Here is a 26,309-nt window from a genome sequence, read left to right as displayed (position 1 = left end):
GATGGTTGTTATTTCCTCCCCAATAAGTCATAAGTGAATGACTGTAAGAATTTAGCATTATGAGATATTTTATTTAAAATTCTTTCATCGTGTAGTTGGAATTTATCTTTCCTATATGTAAGTGGTCAATGTGTGAAACACATTCCAAAGTAATAGAAGTTAATGGAAAATAATATAATCTTCCAGAATATTTGTTTTTGAAATTATAATTCTGCCCTTAAGGTAAAATTGTTCTGTAATTTTATTTTGAAGATCAAAGTGCCAAAAAATGGAACCTCCCCTCCTGTGTTCCATTACTACCTTTAAGAACACTGTTATTTTGACTTTCTCAGTAACGTGATATGTCTTTGGGATTTTTTGGGCGTTCAAAAGAGGAGATGGTAGAGGATAGATAATGTGCAGTGCATTTTTTCAATTGTCAGCAAGTTTTGGTTATGTTAAAAATAGATTGGTAATGCTGTGTTTAGAATGTACTTATCATTACCAGACTGTATCATTCACTAGCTAAATATTTATTCAATGTATAATTTATCACTAGTTACAAATCCAAGCCAGTCCTTTTGTTTTATGCTTATTTTATACATCTTATTTATAGTGATGCATTTTATAATTTCAGTCCTTTTTCTGGGGTTTCACTGGCAGTTTAATCATGATTCACAGCATTGTGCATCCTGTATATTCAATAGCATATAGAACATTGCAGGAATAACAAAAGGGGCATTATCTTTGTACTGGCTGGAAATAGGCTGGGTTTTTCATCTTAGAGGAAAAAAGCTAAATATAAGCCGAAATTTGTAGGAGTACAGATGTAAATGTACATAGAAAGCAAGTTTAGGGATCTTGAGAAATATAAATATGCCAGCCTAAGCCACTCTACATTTATTTAACACAGTAGACTTAATTGCATATGGCTTATCCATGTCCATATGCTTAAGTTCACCAGATTCTCTTTTGCTTTGATTATGTAGGCAGAACTATTAGTTTGCTTTTTCTTTACTTTTTCATTTTTTTAATCTCAATTATTACTGAATCAAAGATGTCCTTGAGAAAATATATTTTAATTCAGAACATTCAGTAGGCCTCTAAGGACTATCTTCCAAAACTCTTTCTGGCTGAATAAAATACCATCTCGCATTGTTGGAAATGAGATAGGGGTATCGTCATAGTGTTGCAAATAGAACAGTGTTTCTAGATTTTATGGGACATTTTTAGCAGAGGCCTCAGTAATAACTTCCGTTCCATTTGTGCCTTTTTATAACTTCTTACATAACAAAGCAAAAAATATGTTAATGTTAGCAATTAGTCTAACACGGGTATTTTTTTCTAATGATAATGGAATTGTAAGCGTGCTTTAATAAACTCTTAATATTTTCTTGGAGAGGTGAATTATTATTCTTCTCACAGTATAAACACAGATCGAGATAGATCTCTTTCTGGCTTTTAAAGAAGCAGCAGTCGTCTCCACAGGAGAAAGACAAATAGAAAGCAAATGTAAACTTTTTTTTTCTTTTGTAAATAGAAAGTAATATTTCCATACTTAACAACATTAAAAGCTGTGTATGCATTACTCTACATATGTTTAGTTAAATGTGGTGTAGAAATGGTTTGGAGGTTTTACTTGTAGGAAATGATTTTTATATCCTGTCTGTGACATCAGTTAACTTTCCATAAGCATGCAACCATGAACTGTTGTAGCTAAGTAGAATCCTGAGGCCTTTCACATCTCTTTCATTCATTCAGTTTAACCAAAAATTGAGGGTGAGATATGAACTTTTAAGTTCTATTCTTTATTACACACAATTGGCATTCAAGTTTCTGGAAGGAAGATTGAGCAATGCAGTCCCTTACTCCTTGTTTAAAAAAAAAAAACAAAACACTTGTAGGTATAGTGAGTTTTGATTAACTGTATATCTCAGCAAACTGGACAATTTTTCTGCTAGACTTACTTTTAGAAGTTACAAACCATAAATGTCAAACTTCCAATCAGTATGAAAACAACTTGGTAAAGATTCCATCCATCCTCTTATATTTATTCCATCTCTGCACTGTGAAACTAATGAGACTTCTTATTTTGAGTGCTGACCTTGGTACTTGGAGATCTTTTGCCATTGAAGTGGGTTTCAGTTGTATTTACTGTATGGTGCTCATTATGTCAGGAACATTCACTAATTATTTTATATGATGATTTTTAATCTTTGTTAAGCACTTGTTGGAACAAACTGGAAGTGGATATTTCTATTGCATTTCAACTTTAGAATCAATGTAGAATTTACTTTTGCCTACCAGTGAGCATTTTGTTTCCCTTTTTAACAATTTTATGTCATCATGCTATTGTTGGTGGTGTCTTTCTTATTTTTGAACACTGAACTGATAATAATTTCACCTGCCTTTTATGTTCAGTTTGGAATCAAAATTAAAAGACAATTTATTGTGGTACATGGATAGTGTCACTTCAGTAAATTTAAGTGGTGTCTTTTACTTCTAGTAAAAATTGTTAGTAGTTAATTGAACTTTTTCTTTCAGTTTTATGGATGATACCATCATAGTTCTGAAACTTATTTTAAGGCAAACTGTTAGTAAATATAAACGAGGAAAAATTAGAGATAAATAACAAGTTATTTATAATCATGGAATGAAAAAATTGTAAAATTGAGTGAGCTTAGAAATATATGTAGAAGAATATTTATTTCTGAACTTTTTGTTATTACCTGTACTCTATTTTCTTTCTTGTGTGTATCCAGGGAGCCCTAAGATGACATCTGATTGATGTTTGGTTCATAAAACTAGGAGGTTATTATACTTGATTGATTAATTGGGTGCTGTCCTTATGTTTAGTTCATTTGACCTTTCCAAATAGCATATTTTCAGCTTTGGTATCATAAATAAAAGTGAGAGGAAACATTTCTCCAAAACAAGCTAATAGATATTTACCACTTACTTTCATCTTCTTATAGTATGGTAGAGGTATGTTTTTGTTTTTCATTAACTTATGAAATTCTGATCCACTTCTTCAAATTTGCATGATTCTTATCCATTTTTATTTACTACCCTTGTTATTTGGAATGATTAAGATCATACTTTGGCACCTTGGATGATACAATAGAGGATGATGGTACTTTTAATTTTTTAAACTATTGGAAACTTTCTTAAACAAACTAATAACTGTTAATACTACTGAAGGAAGTTAAAGAGTTGGAAAATATATTTTTACCCATGAATATTTAGAAAATAAGTCTGTAGATAACCAGTATGGTGAAGGGAAAAATACAAATATTTCTCAGTATGCCAAAACAACAACAAAAGCAAAAAATCCTACATCTGGATGGGTTAGAGAACATTTTCCAATGTCAAAAATTCTTTTATTTCTTCTTTTATTTTCTTAGGGAAATGGCATCTTTCCTGAACAGATTTTATAAGGCTGAATGAACTACTGTTCCTTTGAGGTTTGGGAGATAAGCATTATATAGTAGCAAATAAAGCGAGAGGACCTTTCATGGGATTTAAATTCATTAGCATAGCAGGGACAGCAATCATAAGAAAGAATTGGGTTTTCGTTTTTAAATGAATTAATTTTTAAAATTTAAGTATAGTTGATTTAAACTGTTTTGTTAGTTTCAGGTGTACAGCAAAGTGATTCAGTTATACATACTATATATCTATATTTTTCAAATTCTTTTCCATTATAGGTTATTACAAAATATTGTATAGATTTCCCTGTGCTATACAGTAGGTCCTTGTTGGTTATTTAGTTTATACATAGTAGTGTATATACATTAATCAAGAATCAGGTTTTAAGTGGACACTTTCATGTCAGAGATGGAAACTGTTTCTTCCTTCAGTTTTTTTCTGCTTCACCTCCTTCCCTACCTATAGTCAGTGTATAAAGCAGGACTTTTTAGCTGTGTGTTACCTTCTCCCCATCCACTCCCCAAATTTGCTTTATAACTGCTTGCAGAACAGCTGTAGATGATTTTAATTAAGCAGCATGGACGTTTTTCATGGGGGACTACATTTAATAGAACTGTTTGAGCTGTTAACGTTCAATAGTGGATCGTCTTTGGCTTCTACCTCTCTTGTCAGTGCTTGGTCGGCACCTTGCACTGTGTTGAATAGAATCTCTGTTACCCGCCCCTCTGCCTGTCTGCTGGCCTTCCTTTCTATCAGCCTGCCAGTCTGTGCCAATTTGTTTACCGTTACTTCATGCCCTACGTTTCCCATTTGAGGAAAATTAGTCTGATGTCAGCTGGCTGTTTCACCTGACCTCCCCATTTTTTGGTAGGCACATAAACCTACTCAGTTTTTAGTTTTTTAGACTTCCAAGATATCCACAGAACATTATTATGTTGCCTTCTGAGTCCTTGATAACATGAGAGTTCTGCATATTCTATGCCAAGGAAAATTATCCTTGGAGAGTACACAATATTTCAAAGAATTTAAAAAGTAGAAAGCACATGAAGTCTTCATTTTGTAATACTTTGTATTTCTGGTTACCTTCCATGCAACGAAAGTGGTTAAGTTAATATTATTTGTGTTGGTAAAGTTGTCACAGAACTGTTGCTTTTTACGTTGAAACAGCTTATTCCAAATACTATTTGGACAGTTCATATATGTTGCTTCCAGGTGGCAGTAGTATGTCATGTCTGTGTAGCATGAACAGTATCTTTCCTAATCTAGTAAAACTTCCACAGTATAAGTCATGTTTTCCATATGTTAATATCCAGCATCTTAGTAAAAATTACACTTAGCGTTAAAGAGTGAGTTCAAAGCTGATATTTTTCAGGAGATACTTAACAAAAATAGTAAAACATTTTGTTTTAAAGGACCCTACCAAGAAACTGAAAAGACAGTCCACAGAATGGGAGGAAGTATTTGCCAATCATATATCTGATAAGCGACTTGTATATAGAATATATAAAGAACTCTTACAACTCAATAAGAAGATATATGACCCAATTAAAACATGTGCAAAGGATCTGAGTAGACACTTTTCCAATGAAGGTAGACAAATGGCCAACATGTACATGAAAAGATGCTTTACATCATTAACCATTAGGGAAATGCAAATCAAAATACAGTGAGGTACCACTTTATACTCACCAAGATGGCTGGAATCAAAAAAGTAAAGTGTTAACGAGGATGTGGAGAAATCAGAGCTCTCATATGCTGTTGGTGGGAATGTAAGATGGTGCGGTGACTTTAGAAGACAGTTGGTCGCTTCATTAAATGGTTAAATATGGAGTTACCATTTGACCCAACAGTTCCACTCATAGGTGTATTCCCAAGAGAAATGAAAACGTAATGTCCACACAAAACTTGTACATGAATGTTCATAGCACCGTTACACATAATAGCCAAAAGGTAGAAATGGTCCTGAAGTTCATTAACAGATGAATGGATAAACAAAGTGCGGTATGTCCATGCAGTAGAAACTTGTTCAGGTCATAAAAAGGAATAACGGAAACATTCTACAACATGGATGAACCTTAAAAACATTTGTCTAAATGAGAGAATCAAGACACAGAAGATCACATAGTTATATGGTTCCATTCATATCAGATGTCTGGAACAGGTAAATCTACAGAAACAGAATATATTAGTGGATGAGGGATGGGGAGTTAGGGGAGAATTACTAAAGATATGGGGTTTCTTTTTAGAGTGATGAAAATATTCTAAAATTGATTGTGGTCATGGCTGAACAATTCTCTGAATGTTCTAAAACCATTGAATTCTTTAAATGTGTTAATTTTATGGTGTGGAAATTATATCTCTGTAAGCTGTTACAAAAATAATAGACATTGGGCTTCCCTGGTGGCATGGTGGTTGAGAGTCCGCCTGCCGACGCAGGGGACACGGGTTTGTGCCCTGGTCCGGGAAGATCCCACATGCCACAGAGCGGCTGGGCCCGTGAGCCATGGCTGCTGAGCCTGTGCGTCCGGAGCCTGTGCTCCGCAACGGGAGAGGCCGCAACAGTGAGAGGCCCGTGTACAGCAAAAAAAAAAATAGACATTAAGGTACATTTAGTGTCTTCTAATCTTTATTATCCTAATAAATTTTAACATTCGTCTTGATTAGTATGTTTACTTCCCTTACGAGCTTTCATTAATACCAAAATTTGTCTGATACTCTGTCCTTAATTTTACATATATTCATGTAGTTTAGGCCAGTGGTTCTCAAATTGAGCCTGTGCCAGAAGACCCGGAGGACCTCACCCTTAGCATTTTGGATTCAGCAGGTCTGGAGCAGGGCTCAAGAATTTGCCTTTCTAACAGTTTTTAACAAGAATGCCTCTGGTCTGGTTTGAGAATTAGTGCTTTAGGTCTTAAAACATCATGTTTTTTTAGCACATTTATTAGCTCCTGAGCTAATGGCCTTGGTAGATGTAAATTTTAGCTCTGCGTGATCTCCCAGTCTGCTCTTCTCATATCGCATCTCTCTTTTATCAGCGAGAACATAGCCTTTTAGTATTATATTTGGTTTCCTTTTGTGACCATGTCTCTCCTCTTTTCTGCATAATGGGCTGGATGTTTGAGTGAAAGATTGTTTTTACCATCCAACTTTTTGATCTTGGTTTTCTTTAACACTTGTAGCTACGATTTTCTTTGTACCTGTACCTCAGAAAGTTCAGAAACTTTGTTAATGCTACACAAAACAAAATATTTTGAACAGAAAAAAAATAAAGCTGATTTCTTTATGAAGCGATATACTTAAGAAGCGAGACACAAATGTCAGTTACCATTTTTTGCTGTACTTCATTGTTCTGAGTACTTATTTTAATTCCCAAGGAGTGACTTTAATTTGTTTTAATTAGAACACTCTTGTCTGAAATATTTTTACTAGGTAAGCTTTAGGTGGAAGAGTGTGACAAGCATTCATTATTAGCATTAAAGTCTTAATGAAGGAAACTGCTTTCTGAGGATATTAATTTTCTTGATTTAAAGCAAGCAAACAAAACATTTTCTGAAAGGGAAATCTCCTCAGGATTCTGTCACCATAAAGTCCTTAAGCCTCTTGTCCCATGTTGGGAATTAGTGATGGTTCAACATTCTTATCAAACTAATAAGTGAGATGGGGGTCTGGCAGATGGCTGGGATTACAGAGACGACAGACAAGACCCTTTCCTGGAAGGGCTTTACAATCTGGTGTAGTATGTGTCGTCAATCAGTGAGGATTTACTTAGCATCTGAGATTTACCAGTATTGTGTACAGTGCCCGAAGGGGATCTGAGAGGCATACAGGGAAGGCCCTGCCCTTGAGACGTTTTTATCCTGTATTGAGATGAGACCCCACACAAGAAGTAACCACCTTTGTGCACGTGGTGTATCATGCGGTGGTGGCTGTGCATGCCATCGGAATTCAGAAAGGGACTTTGGGATTGAGCTGGAGATCGCTGTGGATGCACACACACACCAGGAGTTCACTGAAAACTGCTGCAGGCAACAACGCCATCTCTGATAATAAATTGCGAGGAGATCAAAAGTGATGTTTCAAAAAAGAAAAAAGAAAACAGCTAGGACATAGAATTCTTTATTTTATGAGCTGATGTGGAAGGGAGCAGCTGTTGTCTGTCAAACTGAGGAGTCCTGATGAATGCTGGCCCGGTTAGTGCCCTTCTCTTGCCTCCTGTATTGTTAGAGAACATTTTATACCAGGCTTTGGCTGGCACCACAGTTTGGGGAACCTTCTGGAAGAGCAGAGAATCCTAGAAGCCGAAAAACAGGCGGCTGTTTAGAATGTTTTACAATGTTGGAATAGGTAATGCACGAGGGTTAAGAATTCCACCTTATGAACAAAGGTAGAAATAGAATGAAAAAATTATATATATAATATGCTGAAAATATAGTAATATAGAGAATATTAGAAGCAACTTAATACCTTGGGCTTATCTGCTACATCTCAGTGTTAGAACATTCTCAGGTTATAATGACCTCCGAAAACTCTGTTTCTAATATCTGTTCTGAGTCAAAGAATTGCATCGTCTCTCCTTTATATAATGGTAACAGTAACATGAGGAATGCTGTGTACCACAGGTGGGCATTATCTGCTAAAACTCTTTGAATTTAACATAAAAATTCCTTTTGCATTATAGGTGTTCCATGTATGCATATTGAATTGAAGTTAATTTATTTTTGATTATTTTATTTCAGTGAAATTAATCTTGCTTGGGCCTTGTGACTTCTAATTCATGAAAACATGCTCCCTTGATTTAGCCAGATTTTTAAGTTGAGCCAATATGTTTGCTAAAGTGAATTAGTTAGGAATTTATAAATACGATGCATTTGTACATAATATATATTTGTATTTTTTTACCTTATTCCAAAAATGATTTAATAAGGAAACTTGAATCAACTTAAATTTAACCAACTTTCCAACTCTGCTGATGAAAGATGTGTAAAATGTTTTTCTTATTCATAAATGACTGTGTAATAATATTGGACTCTTAAATTGTGTGTGGAAATGTTTCCAAATGTATAAACGACTTAAATGTAAAAAATAAAAAACAATAAAAATCTTTAAAGACAATCAATTACAATATATGTTAATGTAGAATTAAGGAAAGTCCATTTCAACTAGGATTGGAAACCCAGAGGTTTAAAAAGTAGGCATGTTTGATTATATAAAAAATCAGTAAATTTTCTGTAGCAGAAAATATTAAACAGTGTTAAAAGAAAAACAACAATGGATTTGGGAAAAAACAACAGATTAGGAATAATAAGTATAAACACATGATAGATAAAAGGTTTTATCTATAAGAAGTCTTATATATAGATAAAAAGAGCCAAATTAACCAAAAAAAAATTTACTGAGAATGAAAATAGGCACTTTAGAGAAGAACTAATTCAAATAAACCTCCAACATATGAAAAGATGCCCAAATTGATGGTAGTTGGGAAAAGAATGTTAACATCATGAGATACCATTTTATACCTATTAGAGTAACAGCTACTGCTGTTGGAGACATAGGAAACGGGATATTGTTAGCAGAGATGGAACTATTTTATCTTTTTCTTGGAAAGTAACCTGGCAACTTCTATTGGCATAGAAAAATACGTGTCTCTTCAATTCTGCAATTCCAACTACTGTGACTATCCCATAGAAATATGAACTACATATGTGAAAAATATGTATATGTATATATACACGGTGACACGTATTTATGGCCATTTATTGCAGCATTCCTAATAGAGGCGGAAAACTGGAAAACAAAGTAAGTGCCTATCCATAGTTGAATAGTATATATTATGGTGTACCTGTGCCATAGAATATTATGCCATTTGAAAAAAAGACCTAGAGCTTTGCTCATTGCCTTGGAAATTCAATGAGGTATTACTGAGGGAGAAGAAAAACAAGATGCAGAAAAGTTCCAATTATATTATCCTATTTTTATAAATCAAAGTAAAAAAAAAGTCCATATATGCATATTTGAGTGTGTATGTGAAACTTGATGTCTGTATATAAACATGGAGAAGCATGGTCCTAGTATGTTTCTTGGAGAGTGGTTAGGGGAAGGGTATCCAGTGATATTTATGAGCATAGAGAAAAGAGAAGGAGACAGCAAGCAAAAAATGAAAGTATAAAAGTAGCATAAATAAAAGCATTTATGATATGAACAGATTTCTATGTGTAAGTTTTGAAACATTTATATTAATTGTATACATGTATTCAAAAATAAAAATTTTAAAAGTTGAGAACAATATGAAAAGGAGAGCTGATATGTGTGGAAAGGAATTGAACATAGACATCTCCTTGGGCTAGAAGTTGTGGGCAGAACCGCAGTGATGGATTGAAAAATACCTATTTGACAACTATAAAAAGCTTTTCTCAAGTATTTTTCCCCTTATGATGAGTAAAATCCTTTTATATTGCAACTCTGTATCTCCAATTTATTTAGAAAAAAATAATGCATTCAAAGATGGTTAGTATAGAAATTATTCAATTATTAATTCAGTGAAGAAATAGGTAATGATAATACCTGTGTGTGATATAAATTAGGTTCTGGAGATAATGGAACACTATATGAGCTAAGGTATGTTATTTGGCTGAGGGGGTCACAGAAGGCTTCCAGGAGGAAGCAGAGGATGTGTTCTAAACAGTACGGTAGCGAGAAAGGAAGTACAGATGTGAGAAGGAGTATGGGTTTCTATGTTAAGTGCAATGGAGCAAAAGAATCAACTAAGCAATAGATTATAAATGAAAATTAATTGCCACCTTTTATTGACTCTAAGACTCCATCGATTGTAAGATGCATTATTATTTTATGTATCACTAAGAAAGAAAGACATGCTTATTATACTGTTTATTGCACAAACATTTCTACCTCATGGTTTCTCTGGGTCAGGAATTCAAGAATAATTTAGCCTAGGTGGTTCTGGCTTAGGATTTCTTACGATTACCCTGCAGATACTGTCCAGTCATCTGAAGGCTTTTCTGGGGCTGGAGAACCCACTTTCAAGATGACCCGCTCACATTGCTGTAGCAGAATCCTTCATGCTTCGTGGAGATGCTTGAGTGTCTTAACAGCGTGGCAGTTACCTGTCCCCAGAGTGGGTGATCCATGAGAGCAGGTGAGGGGATTCTGTCATGATTTTATGACGTAGTTTCAGAAGTCACGTACTATTACTTATATAATGGTCCTTAGAAGTGAGTCACTAGATCAAGCCCACTTTCGAGGGGAGGGCAATTAGATTTTGTCTCTTGAAGCATCAAAGGAGGAGCATCAGGAAATTTGTGGGTGTAACTGAAACCACATCTGTAAAGGGAGCTATAAGTGAAAAAATGGTTACAGTTATTTTGTAGAGCTTAACATTTATTTTCTTTTTCTTCTGAATCACTTCGCAGAGAGTTGTTGATGTTCACGTTTTTTTGACAAACACTGTCTTCTGTGCCATTAGGAACACTGCTGATGAAGCATTTTTTAAAAGAGTGACACACTAATGTCTCCCAGGTTTCTTTTAAGCTGCTGTCATCAGAAATGCAAGTTTTAATGCTAGTGTTTTCTTGATCATACCAGAATGTGTCAACAAAAAGTATTCTGTGAACTATCTGGATTCCTTTTTCTTCCTCACATGGTTTTCAAATGGCTTATTGATTGAGAGTCAAAGGACTCTCCTGTGGTCCGGATATGTCACCAGGGGTAACAAACCAAGTTTGTGCACCCGTAGATAGTGTCACGATTGTTACTGGGCCAAGTATTGATTTCACTGATTTTTAAACATACCCTAATATCAGAATGTTAAAATATTGAAAAGTGAGCTTGTTTTTACTGAGTGATGTGGAGAGCTGTTCTTTTGTTGGCTCAGCACTCCTTTTTTGCTACAGTTCTCTCTCTCTCTCTTTTTTTTGTTTTTTGGCAGTGAGACCTCACGTCTTTTGAGGAATCCCCTCACTCTAACCATTTAGTTCTAGGGGAAGCTGCCAGTCTTCATACTGAAGCCAAATCTGGTTTCCGTACCCCAATACCGATTTTAATCTCGGAGACAGAGTTTTGGGTGCAGTAGAAGAGCTTTATTGCTTTGCCAGGCAAAGGGGGCCACAGCAGGCTAATGCCCTCAAAACTGTGTGTCCTGATCTGGAGGGGTTTGTGAGGAGTTTTGTAGTGATGGTTCAAAGACGGCGTGCTCAGCTCGTGGACATTCTTCTGATCCGTTGGTGGTGAGGTAATTGGGAGTCAGCATCATCAACCTTCTGGTTCCAACTAGTCTACTTGTGGGCATCACACAGTTAACTCCTCCCATCTGGAGGGGGTTTCAGTATCTGCAAAACAGCTCAAAGATATTGTTCTGTTTAGCCCTGGAGGGGGAACCAGGACCCTGCCCCAAGGCCGCACTATTGTTTCTTGACTGTTCCTCCCTTGTCTCCACATCCCCTCCCTTCCCTAATCAGCAACTGCTTGAACCTGCCCATTGGAACACAGGGAAGGTCATGGGGGCTGAATGAAGCCTATTTTCTGTAATCAGGAAATAGGGACACAGAAAGGCTTTTGTGCCCAGGAGCCCCACAGTGTCCAGCTCCATTTCAGTATCCCAGCCATTGGCTGCAGCAAGCTGCATCCAGATGAACAGTCCATTGGCCACTGTGGTTGGATCAAGGATGGACCCATGACTTGGTGGGTCAGTGTAAGGTCGGATCTTAACAAACGGCACCACGAAAACGGGAAAGCTTCAAGTGAGCTTTATTAGGGAGCGCTCCGGGGCGAGGTTCACTGGTCCGAGAGAAAGGGGGCCAGAGAAGTCGCACCCGGGCGAAGGTTGGGCAAGATTTTATAGGGGAAGAGGGGAAAGGGGTGTGGTGAATCTGGGAGGGCGCAGGGTATTCCTTATTTGGTGGTCTTTTCGGGTATCCTGGGGAACCATTAGTCCTGCCCCTCGAAAGGCGGGAAGGCTGGGCCGGGTTCAAAGTCCCCAGGTCAGTTCCTGGAACTGGGTGGTCTGGAATGTCTCCAGGGCAGTTTCTGGAACTGGGTGGTCTGGAGAATTTCGGTCTGATGCAACCTGTGAATCTGATTGCGTTCCCCTGCCTTGGGCCAGTTGGCCTCACAGTCAGTAGTTTTGTAGTGTATTTTCAAACTGGTGCTAGTCAGGCCAACTGCCTCACTGCCATTGTCCCCAGTTAGGAAAGATGGCAGAGATTTCAGTTTTCCTTCCAGCTATATGTTCTGACTTGGGATTTCAGGAGACAGGACGTGCAGCAGAAGCCACGAAACTAGTAATGGTTTTTGCAACTAAATCTGCCTGTTTTGCTTAAGGTAGTTCAAGTTGGGATTGGCCCGACCCATTAAAGATTTGTGAAATGTAATTTCGTTATCTGTGTTTAGTGTCCTGGCTTTATGGTAAAACATAGAAATCATGTCACCCATAAAGGCTGTTGTGATTTTTGTTTCTGACTTTGTAACCAATCCTGTTTTTTTTATTAGCTTTTGAGTTCTGTAACTTAAGATCCTTTTACTACTTAGGTTTTTAAGAATGTTACCTTTGTTGTTGGGGAAGAAATATCCTTTTATCAGTAATAGAGTGTTTAGATCCACCAGTTTTTAGATCTAGTTTTTGATGTATGGCTAATAAGAAGGGTAGAAAAACATAAAATTGTTAGATATCTGAAATTTGCTTTCAAGACAATAGTTGAGACTTCAAGGATTGCTTACTGGTTGGTCACATGGTTTACATTTGATTTTGACCAAACTTATTTGACTGAGCAGAAGTATCATTTTGGAATAAGGAAAATTGAAGTTGTAGCAATCCCAGAAATGAGAAATGCTGAACACTGCAGTTCACAGCCAGGACATTTGGGACACCAGGCTTCAAGCCACTACTGATGACTGCCCAGGAGAGTAAATAGTCCTGTTAGATGTGAGTTTTGTTTTGTTTTGTTTTGTTTTTGCGGTACGCGGGCCTCTGACTGTTGTGGCCTCTCCCGTTGCGGAGCACAGGCTCCGGACACGCAGGCTCAGCGGCCATGGCTCACGGGCCCAGCCGCTTCGCAGCATGTGGAATCTTCCTGGACCGGGGCACGAACCCGTGTCCCCTGCATCGGCAGGCGGACTCTCAACCACTGCGCCACCAGGGAAGCCCTAGATATGAGTTTTAATAGTAATATTTATATACTCTTTATGCAGAATTTGTCTAACACTAAAAACTAGCCAGTACTAAGAAATTGCCTTTTATTTCTTCTTCTACGATTTCTTTCATCAGCATTTTTACTATACAGGATCCTTTACATGTATTTTTCAGTTTATATGTAAGTGTTTTGATGTCCTTGAAGTGATTGTAAGTTATGCTGTGTTTTAAATTTTGGTTTAATACTGACATTTCATTGTCAGTATATAGAAAGGTGATTGATTTTTGTGTGGGGATGAACACATCCTAATTTGAAAAGTGACACTATGTGTTCCCCTAGGAAATAATGAAGCACACAAAAGACTTCTAATTTAGGCAAAATTTTCAAATATTTTTGATATTTTATTGATATTTTATATAATTGTCAACCACATCATAGGCATCATTTTAAATATAACTTTATTTTTGGAGGAAATATTAGAAAGAAAATATTTACCCAGAGAAATAATTTTCTAAGGAGATGAGTGATTCATGATATATGATTTTAGAATACATGGATAATATAATGTATGCAGAAGCAATAATTTAAGTTTAATTTTTCTGTTTGCTATTTTTTAGACTAAATTTGTTTTGATTGTATGCTTCCTTTGAAAAGTCAGCTTGATCATCCTTGCCTCTAAAATCACTCCTTCTAAATAGACACTTAGATTAAGCATAAAGATTTTAGACATCTTGTATGACATTTAAAATGAATTTCCACATGTTGATTTGCTCACTCATCTATTTAAAAATACAAATTAGTTAAATTCAGTACTCAGCACAGGCAGATTCTTGTCTGAAGCCTTGCAATGGATTTATGTGTTATTTTCTCAGGAACCCACATCTTGCTAGTAACTTTGTTACTCTCTGATAAGGCCTGCCTTTCTTAAGTTAATGTTGCCTTTGCTGCCTTCACACAATATTCACTACCTCTCTTTACTGGTTGCAGAGTTAGGACCACCATAAATACAGCAAGCATGAAGAGAAGGAAGAGACAGACAGGACAGACAATTGATTTTCATGCATTTTTGGTTACCATTTAAATCACAATTCTCAGAGGAAAGTGGAGTTTAATGGTCATCCTTAAGTTTAGGGGGAAAAATGTGCATTTTTACTCTTAACATGTTGTGTTTTACGGCTGTATCGCATTTGGTTCAAAATAATGGTGATTCAGTAATGACATTTTATTATTCAAGCTTGATGAATAGGATTGGGAAGGGGTGGTTAATTTTATCCTTCCGTTTCACTATAACGAACAGTTCGACAGAAGTGGGAGACACTGACGGATGATATGAAGAGTTTGTGTTTAATGTTTTTTAATGAAGTGCTCGACTTAAAATAGAAATACGTCTAGCCTAATTCAGACCCTGGCAGTGGGAAGGCTTGCTCCTGCTGGGGTGTTTGTTGGTTGCAGCTCTGTCCAACTTCATCTCAAATGCATGTTTTGAGGATTAGAATGCAAATACATAGGTTGATCTGTTACAATGTAGATAAATAAATAATGGGGATTTTTGCTAATCCCTCCTTTGCTATTCCTTAGGCTTATTTTTTCTGCTCATGGTGGGTAAGTCGATAACTACTTTTGGATTATAAAGACATTTTAATATGATGTATTTTAGCTAGTTTGGATGCAATAAATCCATGGCTGCCTTATTTTGTTTAATTCATGAACTGATATCACTGTAGGCAACACCACTATGTGGACAGGAAGGTAATTTTTAATATATATCCATTGGAAATGGAATCAATCCAAAATAAATAAACAAAAGTCCATTATGCTTACCATTTTGGTATTTGCTAAGCAGTTTTCTTATATCGCCTGTGTAAGAAGATAGAGGAAATAAGAAAAAAAGGTTCAAGATGAAATGTTCTATAAATTTAGCATAACATAATTTGGATTTTCAGTTATGTGAGGTTTGAACCAGTGTTCTTCAGTTAAAGCTTTTGAGTAACTTTTTTGTAGATACAATTATGGTTCTGACCATTTGTCCTTTGACAGCTTGAATAAAACATTTGGCAGTTGGAATGGCATGCCAGTGGGGCTTGTCTTTTGGCCAAGATAGGACAGAATGAAACAGGCTTGGTTGCTTCAAGACTAAGGGTACAGTCTATGGGTAGTTTGGACAACTGGTCCGTGGATCTGCATGTTAACAGTGAATGTTCTTAATGTATGATTTTTAATCATTTGAACAAAAATTTTATTCTGAAACCACGAAATTTTATTACATTCCTTTTAAGTGTTACAATAAAGAATATTTAGTTACCATTGCCTTACTCTAAGTGGGATTTCTAGACACAGCACTGGTGTGTAGCTTGGTATAAATTTGAGTTTATGACTGAAAAAAATATAATTAAGAAGCAGCAAAAAAAGTTAAAAAAGAAGTTGAATGATAGTGACAGTTTTTATGAGATCTTTCAGGCATTTAGAGAATAGCATAACATCCTCACTGATAATCTAATGAGTGAATGAATGTGTGTGTGTGTGTGTGTGTGTTTCTCCCAGTTGTCTACAACTGAGTCCCTATATTTTCTTATTTTATAAATAGAAATAAAAACTACCTTATTGGATTACTGTGAGGATAAAATGAGATAATGTCTAAACCTGGAAGGTTGTAAATACTTGGTAAATGGAAGCCGTTGTTAGAACTGTTATTCTTAAGAACAGTGTAGAGTTTTTACTCGTCTAGCATCTTCGGAGTCTCATGAATGTAGTGTATCTGTGATCCAAGTAATGATGTTTACCATGGCTTATCCTCCTTGTTCTGTTTAAGGATTATAATTAGGTTATTTCTTTAACTGGATTCATTACTCCCATTTGTTTTTCTTTAAGAACAAAACCAAAAAACCCCCACCAAAAACCGCAAATGAAAAACAAAAGGCAGCTCACCTTATCAGCCCTAATATTTCTATCAAGATTGCAGATGCAATTTAAGGATTTGGACAAAATAGAAAAAAAGAAAAAAGGGCACCTAGAGGAAAGGATAATGTAATAATAATGTCTGTAATTATATCATCCAAAAATATCCCCTGATAACTCCTTGGAGTATTTCTTGTTAATCGTGTGTGTGTGTGTGTGTGTGTGAGATTATATTTACTAAAATAGTGTTTATGATGCAGATATAGTTGGGTTCCCTTTAAAAATATTTTGCAATTATTGTTTCATTTCACAACATACTCTTTGAAAATTGTTTTATTGATGTATCATAATTAGTTTAACCAGTCCTCTGTTGCTCTGTTCCACAGTATAAGTGGGAAGTAGTACTTTTTTTTTTTTGGTCTCTAAAAGAAGCACTGCTTTAAAAGAGTTGCTGTCCAGCTTCTGCTTGTCTGTATTTTTCCCTTCGCACTGATTTTCTTTTTTCTGTTACTGTGCTAAACTAATCCATAAAAAAAATTTTTTTTTGAAAAGAAGGTTTAATAATAGCTTCTGGTTCTAAATGTAGTCTACAGATATTGAAAGGTGATAGATCCTAATCTCTTTAAGGACAAAAATGGGGCATTCTGATAAATTTTGAATCTCAAAGATATTTTTAATAATAGCTCCACGAATAGATAAGCAGCCCTAATCATTTAGTGTGCAGACCATCCCATAACACATGTGCCTTGAAAAACTTAGGCAATACACTTCAAAAAGTTTGAAGTTTAAATATTCATTTAAAAAATATTTAGCTCAATGTCTGCCGTGTACCAACCAATTATCCTTTTCTATTCTGGGGATACACTGGCAGATGAGACATGATTTCTGCTGTCATGTAGCCTACAGTTTGTTGGGGGTGGTGTGACAAAGACAAATTATGCAGAAGTAAACAAAAGAACTGAAGGAAAATATCTGGTAGTGGTCAAATCAAAGCAAATAAAAAGGTGAGGTGGTCAGAAAGTACCTCTTTGAAGAAATCACATTGGAGTTGCAATCTAATCATGTAAAACTCTGGTGGAAAAGTATTTCTGGCTGAGGGAACAGCAGGTGTAAAGGCCCTGAGGAGGGAGTAAGATTGGTGTGTGTGAGAAATACAAGGAAGCCTGTTTGTGGCTGGAGGATAGTGAGTGATGAGGATATGCAATTTTTCTTTAAAGTTACAAAAAAAGTATTCTTTGACAGTTATTTACTCACAAAAGCTTAAATAGGATTTTTTAAATTGAAGTATAATTAACATATAACATATTTTTTTTCAGGTGTGTAACATAATGATTCAATATTTGTATATATTGCAAAACGATCACCAGGAAAGTCCAGTTAACATTTGTTGCCATACATTGTTACAGATTTTTTTTTCTTGGGATGAGAACGTTCAAGGTCCACTGTCTTAGCTACTTAAAATATGTAATGCAGTATTATTAATTTTTTAACATCTTTATTGGAGTATAATTGCTTTATAATGGTGTGTTAGTTTCTGCTTTATAACAAAGTGAATCAGCTATACATATACATATATCCTAATAACTCCTCCCTCTTGCATCTCCCTCCCACCCTCCCTATCCCACCCCTCTAGGAGGACACAAAGCACCAAGCTGACCTCCCTGTGCAATGTGGCTGCTTCCCACTAGCTGTCTATTTTATATTTGGTAGTGTATATATGTCAGTGCCACTCTCTCACCTCGTCCCAGCTTACCCTTCCCCCTCCCTGTGTCCTCAAGTCCATTCTCTAGTAGGTCTGCATCTTTATTCCCATCTTGCCCCTAGGTTCTTCTGGCCATTTTTTTCTTTTTTTTAGATTCCATATATATGTGTTAGCATACGGTATTTGTTTTTCACTTTCTGACTTACTTCACTCTGTATTGCAGACTCTAGGTCCATCCACCTTACCACAAATAACTCAATTTCATTTCTTTTTATGGCTGAGTAATATTTCATTGTATATATGTGCCACATCTTCTTTATCCATTCATCTGTCGATGGACACTTAGGTTGCTTCCATGTCCTGGCTATTGTAAATAGAGCTGCAATGAACATTGTGCTACATGACTCTTTTTGAATTATGGTTTTCTCAGGGTATATGCCCAGTAGTGGGATTGCTGGGTCATATGGTAGTTCTATTTTTAGTTTTATAAGGAACCTCCATACTGTTCTCCATAGTGGCTGTATCAATTTACATTCCCACTAACAGTGCAAGAGGGTTCCCTTTTCTCCACACCCTCTCCAGCATTTACTGTTTGTAGATTTTTTGATGATGGCCATTCTGACAGGTGTGAGATGATATCACATTGTAGTTTTGATTTGCATTTCTCTAATGATTAATGATGTTGAGCATTCTTTCATGTGTTTTTGGCAATATGTATATCTTCTTTGGAGAAATGTCTATTTAGGTCTTCTGCCCATTTTTGGATTGGGTTGTTTGTTTTTTGATATTGAGCTGCATGAGCTGCTTATAAATTTTGGAGATTAATCCTTCGTCAGCTTATTCATTTGCAAATATTTTCTCCCATTCTGAGGGTTGTCTTTTTGTCTTGTTTATGGCTTCCTTTGCTGTGCAAAAGCTTTTAAGTTTCATTAGGTCCCATTTGTTTATTTTTGGTTTTATTTCCATTTTTCTAGGAGGTGGGTCAAAAAGGATCTTGCTGTGATTTATGTCATGGAGTGCTCTGCCTGTGTTTTCCACTAAGAGTTTGATAGTGTCTGGCCTTACTTTTAGGTCTTTAATCCATGTTGAGTTTATTTTGTGTATGGTGTTAGGGAGTGTTCTCATTTCATTCTTTTACATGTAGCTGTCCAGTTTTCCCAGCACCACTTATTGAAGAGGCTGTCTTTTCTCCATTGTATATTCTTGCCTCCTTTATCAAAGATAAGGTGACCATATGTGCGTGGGTTTATCTCTGGGATTTCTATCCTGTTCCATTGATCTATATTTCTGTTTTTGTGCCAGTACCATACTGTCTTGATTACTGTAGCTTTGTAGTGTAGTTTGAAGTCTGGGAGCCTGATTTCCTCCAGCTCCGTTTTTCTTTCTCAAGATTGCTTTGGCTATTCAGGGTCTTTTGTGTTGCCATACAAATTGTGAAATTTTTTGTTCTAGTTCTGTGAAAAATGCCAGTGGTAGTTTGATAGGGATTGCACTGAATTTGTAGATTGCTTTGGGTAGTATAGGCATTTTCATAATGTTGATTCTTCCAATCCAGGAACATGGTCTATCTCTCCATCTGTTTGTATCATCTTTAATTTCTTTCATCAGTGTCTTATAGTTTTCTGTATACAGGTCTTTTGTCTCCTTAGGTAGGTTTATTCCTCAGTATTTTATTCTTTTTGTTGCAGTGGTGAATGGGAGTGTTTCCTTAATTTCTCTTTCAGCTTTTTCATCCTTAGTGTATAGGAATGCAAGAGATTTCTGTGCATTAATTTTGTATCCTGCAACTTTAGCAAATTCATTGATTAGCTCTAGTAGTTTTCTGGTAAGCATCTTTAGGATTCTCTATGAATAGTATCATGTCATCTGCAAACAGTGACAGGTTTACTTCTTCTTTTCCAATTTGTATTCCTTTTATTTCTCTTTCTTCTCTGATTGCTGTGGCTAAGACTTCCAAAACTATGTTGAATAATAGTGGTGAGAGTGGGCAACCTTGTCTTGTTCCTGATCTTAGTGGAAATGGTTTCAGTTTTTCACTATTGAGGATGACGTTGGCTGCGGGTTTGTCAAATATGGCCTTTATTATGTTGAGAAAAGTTCCCTCTATGCCTACTTTCTGGAGGGTTTTTATCATAAATGGATGTTGAATTTTGTCAAAAGTTTTTTCTGCATCTATTGAGAGGATCATGTGGCTTTTATTCTTCAGTTTGTTAATATGCTGTATCACATTGATTGATTTGTGTATATTGAAGAATCCTTGCATTCCTGTGATAAACCCCACTTGATCATGGTGTATGTTCCTTTTAATGTGCTGTTGTATTCTGTTTGCTAGTATTTTGTTGAGGATTTTTGCATCTATGTTCATCAGTGATATTGGCCTGTAGTTTTCTTTCTTTGTGACATCTTTGTCTGGTTTTGGTATCAGGGTGATGGTGGCCTCGTAGAATGAGTTTGGGAGTGTTCGTCCCTCTGCTATATTTTGGAAGAGTTTGAGAAGGATAGGTGTTAGCTCTTCTCTAAATGTTCGATACAATTTGCCTGTGAAGACATCTGGTCCTGGGCTTTTGTTTGTTGGAAGATTTTTTTCACAGTTTCAGTTTCAGTGCTTGTGATTGGTCTGTTCATATCTTCTAGTTTTTCCTGGTTCAGTTGTGCTTTTCTAAGAATTTGTCTGTTTCTTCCAGGTTGTCGATTTTATTGGCATACAGTTGCTTGTAGTAATCTCTCATGATCCTTTGTATTTCTGCAGTGTCAGTTGTTACTTCTCCTTTTTCATTTCTAATTCTATTGATTTGAGTCTTCTCCGTTTTTTTCTTGATGAGTCTGGCTATTGGTTTATCAATTTTGTTTATTTTCTCAAAGAACGAGCTTTTCATTTTATTGATCTTTGCTATTGTTTCCTTCATTTCTTTTTCATTTATTTCTGATCTGATCTTTATTATTTCTTTTCTTCTGCTAACTTTGGGGATTTTTTGTTCTTTGTCTGATTGCTTTAGGTGTAAGGTTAAGTTGTTATTTGAGATGTTTCTTGTTTCTTAAGGTAGGATTGTATTGCTATAAACTTCCCTCTTAGAACTGCTTTTGCTGTATCTCATAGGTTTTGGATTGTCGTGTTTTCATTGTCATTTGTTTCTAGGTATTTTTTGATTTCCTCTTTGATTTCTTCAGTGATCTCTTGGTTATTAAGTAGTGTATTGTTTAGTCTTCTTGTGTTTGTATTTTTTACAGATTTTTTCCTGTAATTGATGTCTAGTCTCAGCATTGTGGTCAGAAAAGATACTTGATGTAATGCAGTATTATTAACTCTAGTCACCATGCTGTACATTGCATCCCATGACTTATTTTATTAGTTGAAATTTGTACCTTTTGACTCCTCTCTCCCATTTCCTGTCCAACCAGTCCTTTATATTCATGAGCTTAGCTTTTTGTTTGTGTTTTAGATTCCACATAATAAGTGAGATCATAGTGTATTTGTCTTTCTCTAACTTATTTCACTTAGTATTATGCCCTTGAGGTCCATCCTTGTTGTCACAAATGGCAAGATTTCGTTCTATTTTTTATGGCTGAGCCATATCCCATTGTGTATATACACCACATTGTCCTTTTCCAGTCACCCATCAGTGGATATGTAGGTTGTTAAATGGGATTTTTGGAATTTTCAGAGCAACTTTATGTGTACACAGTTACCTACTTTCATGATCAGAAACACTAAATCTGAGATGTGCTGACTTAAAAAAAAATTGCACCACTTGAGAGTTGCAAGTTGTTTTATTTGGAGCAAAATGAGGACTCTAGCCCAGGAGACAGCATTTCAGATAGCTCTGAGAAACTGCTCCAAAGAGGTGTGGGGGAAGGTCAGTATATATGATTTTGGCGAAGGGGGAGTACATGCAATCAAGCACATATTTTTTGCAGAAGGTTTTGTGAGGGTTACCGCTAGTCACGAGGAGCAGACGTCACCAGGAAGGAATTCAGTGCTTTTCTAGATATGAGGAGATGCAGGAATTGGGCTTGTAAAATCAGCTTCTGAAAATATCTGACTTATCTGAAGACCTGTTTTGCGTGTTTTTCCCTGAGCATGGAGTGCCTCGTTCTTGATCTCCAGCCTGAACTCCTTTCAGGGGGTGTTGAAGGTCAGCTGCAGTGGCACCTGATCTAATCCTTGTAGAGGGAGATGGCAAGTGCCCATGCAGTGGCAGTTTGTAGTTGACAGGTGTTACTCTTTTTAGAACCCATTTTAGCTTTGCTGCCTGACTGCTTTCACTGAGTAAGGCCAAGAAGGATTGTATATCCAAAATTCCAGACTTGCCATTACTTACCAAGAAAATAATTGGGAAGAACCCACATTTGCATTTGTGTGTATGAAGGCAGTAGCAATTCAAATGTTTCATGATGGGGACTTCCCTGATGGCACAGTGGTTAAGAATCCGCCTGTCCCAATGCAGGGGACACAGTTTCGAGCCCTGGTCCGGGAAGATCCCACATGCCATGGAGCAACTAAGCCTGTGTGCCACTACTACTGAGCCTGTGCGCCTAGAGCCCATGCTCTGCAACAAGAGAAGCCACCGCGATGAGATGCCTGCGCACTGCAACAAAGAGTAGCCCCTGCTCGCTGCAGCTAGAGAAAGCCGTGCACAGCAATGAAGACCCAATCAGCCAAAAATTAAATAAGCAAATAAATAAATTTATAAAAAAAAAAAAGTTTCATGATGATGATGGGGAGGCAGTGGTAGCAACTAACATGTTTTTTTAGTGTTTAAATGCCAGGCACTCTCTTGCAGTCTTTTCATAGATTGATTCATTTAACTCTCATCCTGGGAAGCAGATGGTCTTATTATCCCCATTTAACAGATGAGGAAATTGAGACACAAAGAGATTGAAAGATTTGCTCAAGGTCACGTAGCAAGTCACACTCAAGGTCACACACTAGTGGTAGAGCTGGGATTCAACCCCTGATTTATACATATCTTCTGCAAATAAAACATTTTAATAAGTCATTGATTAATTTCCTCGTGTCATATGAAAAGTTAATGATTAAAAAGTATGACAGAACCTAGTGGTTTAAATTTTTTTGGGAAAATATTCTCCTTCAATACTCTGAGTCCTTAAAACCTGTTGTAAGGTATTTTAAAAAGTTTACTGGGAAAAAAGTGAGCCTGTAAATGTTGGTGTAGTTATATTGTTCTTTTTAATGTGATACAACATTTTTCAGGCTTTAGAATCTTTGGATCTTATAATGTTTGTTTTCAGCAGGGGCTACATCTCTAAGAGCTTAAACATACCTATTATGCATCCCCAAACAATTCTATGAAAGCAGATGCATTAGGGATCTGTTGCATTTCCAATTATCTCAGGGTCTCAATTAACCATTTACACTTTATTAGGAACAATTGGCTGAATCTGAACTACAGCTTAAGATTGAGAATTAATACTTAGTACTCATGGACTCAATTACATGTTATATTTTTATCAGGTGCAATGACAAAAGATAAAATGTTTATATCAATTAATATTTAGAGGTATAGCTATAGTTACCCAACGTGTAAGCTTTCTTAAATGTATTTGACCCAAAGTACTATACAGTACGTCTAGTGCTTTGACGTAACACTAGTTCACAGTCTTAGTATGAACACAGTATGAACTTAGTATGAACGGCATGAATGCTAGTTCATACTGTGCATGACTCTTACTGATATTAATCTATGAATATTAAAAACTTAGCGTTTGAGTAACTTTCTGTTTTTAAACCTGATTTCAACTGAAGTACAGTTCTGTGTAGAAGGGCAGTGTAGACGAGGTGGGGTTTTTGTTTTTTTTAATATATATTATTTGCAGTTATGTTTAGTGATGGCTATAATGTGTTAGACTTGCCTTTTATTCAAAATTATTTACAAATTACATTGTCAGATTTTATGATTATTTCCTTTAGGAGGGAGCTCTCTGAATGATTAGATTCATGTGAATAGATAAGTGATGAGGCTTTGTTTTTAAGTGCATAGAATAGTTTAATGAGCCCCCATGTACACATCATCCATCTTCAACAGTTCTTAATTCACAGCCAGTGTTGCTTCATCTATACTCTTCCCTGCCTGATTATTGTAAAGCAAAAGCCAGATCTCATGTCGTTTTCATCCATAAGAAAGGAAATTATTTAAAAAATCTATTTGTAGTCTGTTTTATGTGGTTGTACTTAATATCAGTATAATATACTTAGGCTCCTTCTATTGAAAAATGCTGCAGGGCCTCATTTGGCATGCATGAATTAAGCCAGATGCCTAGGAGAGATGTGAATTTTTATGTGTTAGATGTTGTGATCAAATGTGCCACCAATCTTTCATTCTGCTTTTCCTAGACAGAAACATTGAATCATCTCTGATGCTTCCTCTTCTTCCTTCTCCCCTTCCTGTTATGTCTTCACACTCTATTGATGTTTGTCATTCTTTAAGTGTCGTTTCAATTCACTTTTAACTGTGTGTCCACTACTGCCATCTAACTTCACTGATCATTACACGTCTCTTAGGCTATTTTCTCTGATTGCATTTTCTTTTCCATCGCAGTTCATCTTTCGGACTGCCCCTCCTAACTTTAACCATATTCCTTTGTAGTATCTATAGTGTTTATTCCTTCCCACTTAAATTCTTTTTCCTGATGTGTACTTTCTTCTGTAAGATGATCCTGTCATAAACTCACCTTTTTTGAATTTACAGACATAAACCTTTTAGGCTGCTCTCCTGCGTACCCTTCATGTGTGCTGGGCCGTGCTCTTCCTTGCCATTCTGCTTTGATGTACATTCTTTACTCGGCTTATAAATCTGTCCTCTCTCTCCTTTGATCTATAATCTGCCTTTCCATCAAAGGTCAGCTTATTTAGTTGCTCTTGTGTCAAGTCCCTCTTGATGACTCCAGGCCTATACTGATCTTTCCCATTTCAAAAATGTACATGTGTGACTAGTTGGTCCTATGAAATGGGTCTTTGGTTGTACTTTTTCTCTTATTATTCCAGTTTTCTTATGGATTTGTGTTTTTAAACTGGATAGATATCTTCCAGGGACAGGGAGTTTTCAAAACAATATTGGACACATAGTGTGTACCTCACAGGTATCTGCTCATTAAAGCTCTTGAATATGACGTATACCTGGACTGTTTTAACTGACCATTTGGGTTTTATTATAATACACATTCCTTTGTCTTTTTTTCCCCCTTTGTCTTTTTTGAGGACTGTTTTCCTTCTCCCTGTTTATTTGCTTCTAATCATTGAGCCAGTCGATAGACCTTTAGCTTATTAAAGCAGAACCAAGAGGGAGAGGCAGTTAGCATCCTCTTATCACCGTTGTCATGGTCACCATGCCTGTTCCCCTGAAGGATGGGCCAGCATTCCTTGAGGGTTCTCAGTACTTAGTGGTATTCCTCACCCTCCATCTCCTACTTTTCCAGGAAGCAGGAAAGAAGATTCTGAGATTAATTAAACTTCTTTAAAAATACTTTTTAAAGTAGCAGACTTTCTGAATGAGCAAAAAAGCTTTAGATTTTCTTCCACCAGAAAATGAGTCATTTGTAAGAGGAAGGGAAAGGAGAGGAAATGAAAAGTAAGGAAAGCTGTATAGAGAACTAGGTAAAAGAAAAACAGATAAGTTATCCAGTTCCATCTCATGCTGCTTGCGGCACAACAGGTCACTAAATCAGGAGATGAGCTGTTGGGTAAGGAGTAGTGACTTTATTCAGAATGTTTGAAGTTGGAAGGCAGTTGCTTACAATGTAGTTACTTAGGCATTGTACTATATAAAAAATTCCTTGTATTTGTGAAGAAGGTATTTATTCTTGGAAGAATTCATGGAACAATTCCGTGGTTTTTTTGCAAAGTCACATCCAGTTTGTTTTACTTTTCCTTTTAATTTAGGCATATGAGTGATTATGTTAAAATCTAGTTTAAAAGACCTTTTTAAATAAGTAAAACAGATTCTTAGTGAAAATAAAGCATTGTGTCATAGTTCAATTAGTAGAGGTTTTTTCGTTTTTGTGTTGTTTCTTTCCTGGTGGTGTTTATAACATTGCCGTTTCTTTCTGTTAATGGTATCTTGGGTCTAATTGAACTATATTGTGTATTGGAGCTTAGTGAATTTAATGACCCTGTGAAGGATATTAATACACGGGCGGCAAAGCAC

At 36.3% G+C, this 26,309-nt stretch overlaps 1 protein-coding gene across 6 annotated transcripts in view; it reads left to right on the top strand.

The window, feature by feature from the left end:
• The window catches only part of TPK1 (thiamin pyrophosphokinase 1), a 332,319-nt gene that overhangs the window by 69,751 nt on the left and 236,259 nt on the right, over window positions 1-26,309 (top strand). For 4 of the 6 annotated variants that reach the window (XM_073810031.1, XM_073810036.1, XM_073810033.1 and 1 more), the window contains exon 4: window positions 15,129-15,152. The exons of the other annotated variants lie outside the window; for them this stretch is intronic. In XM_073810031.1, coding sequence (XP_073666132.1) covers window positions 15,129-15,152 — 24 coding nt within the window. The remainder of the gene's footprint in view (window positions 1-15,128; window positions 15,153-26,309) is intronic. 6 annotated transcript variants of the gene reach the window in all.

The sequence above is a fragment of the Tursiops truncatus genome, chromosome 9, assembly GCF_011762595.2.
Source record: "Tursiops truncatus isolate mTurTru1 chromosome 9, mTurTru1.mat.Y, whole genome shotgun sequence".
Taxonomy (NCBI): Eukaryota; Metazoa; Chordata; class Mammalia; order Artiodactyla; family Delphinidae; genus Tursiops; species Tursiops truncatus.
Note: the sequence above shows the minus strand (reverse complement) of the source record. Positions and strands in the feature narration are given on the sequence as shown.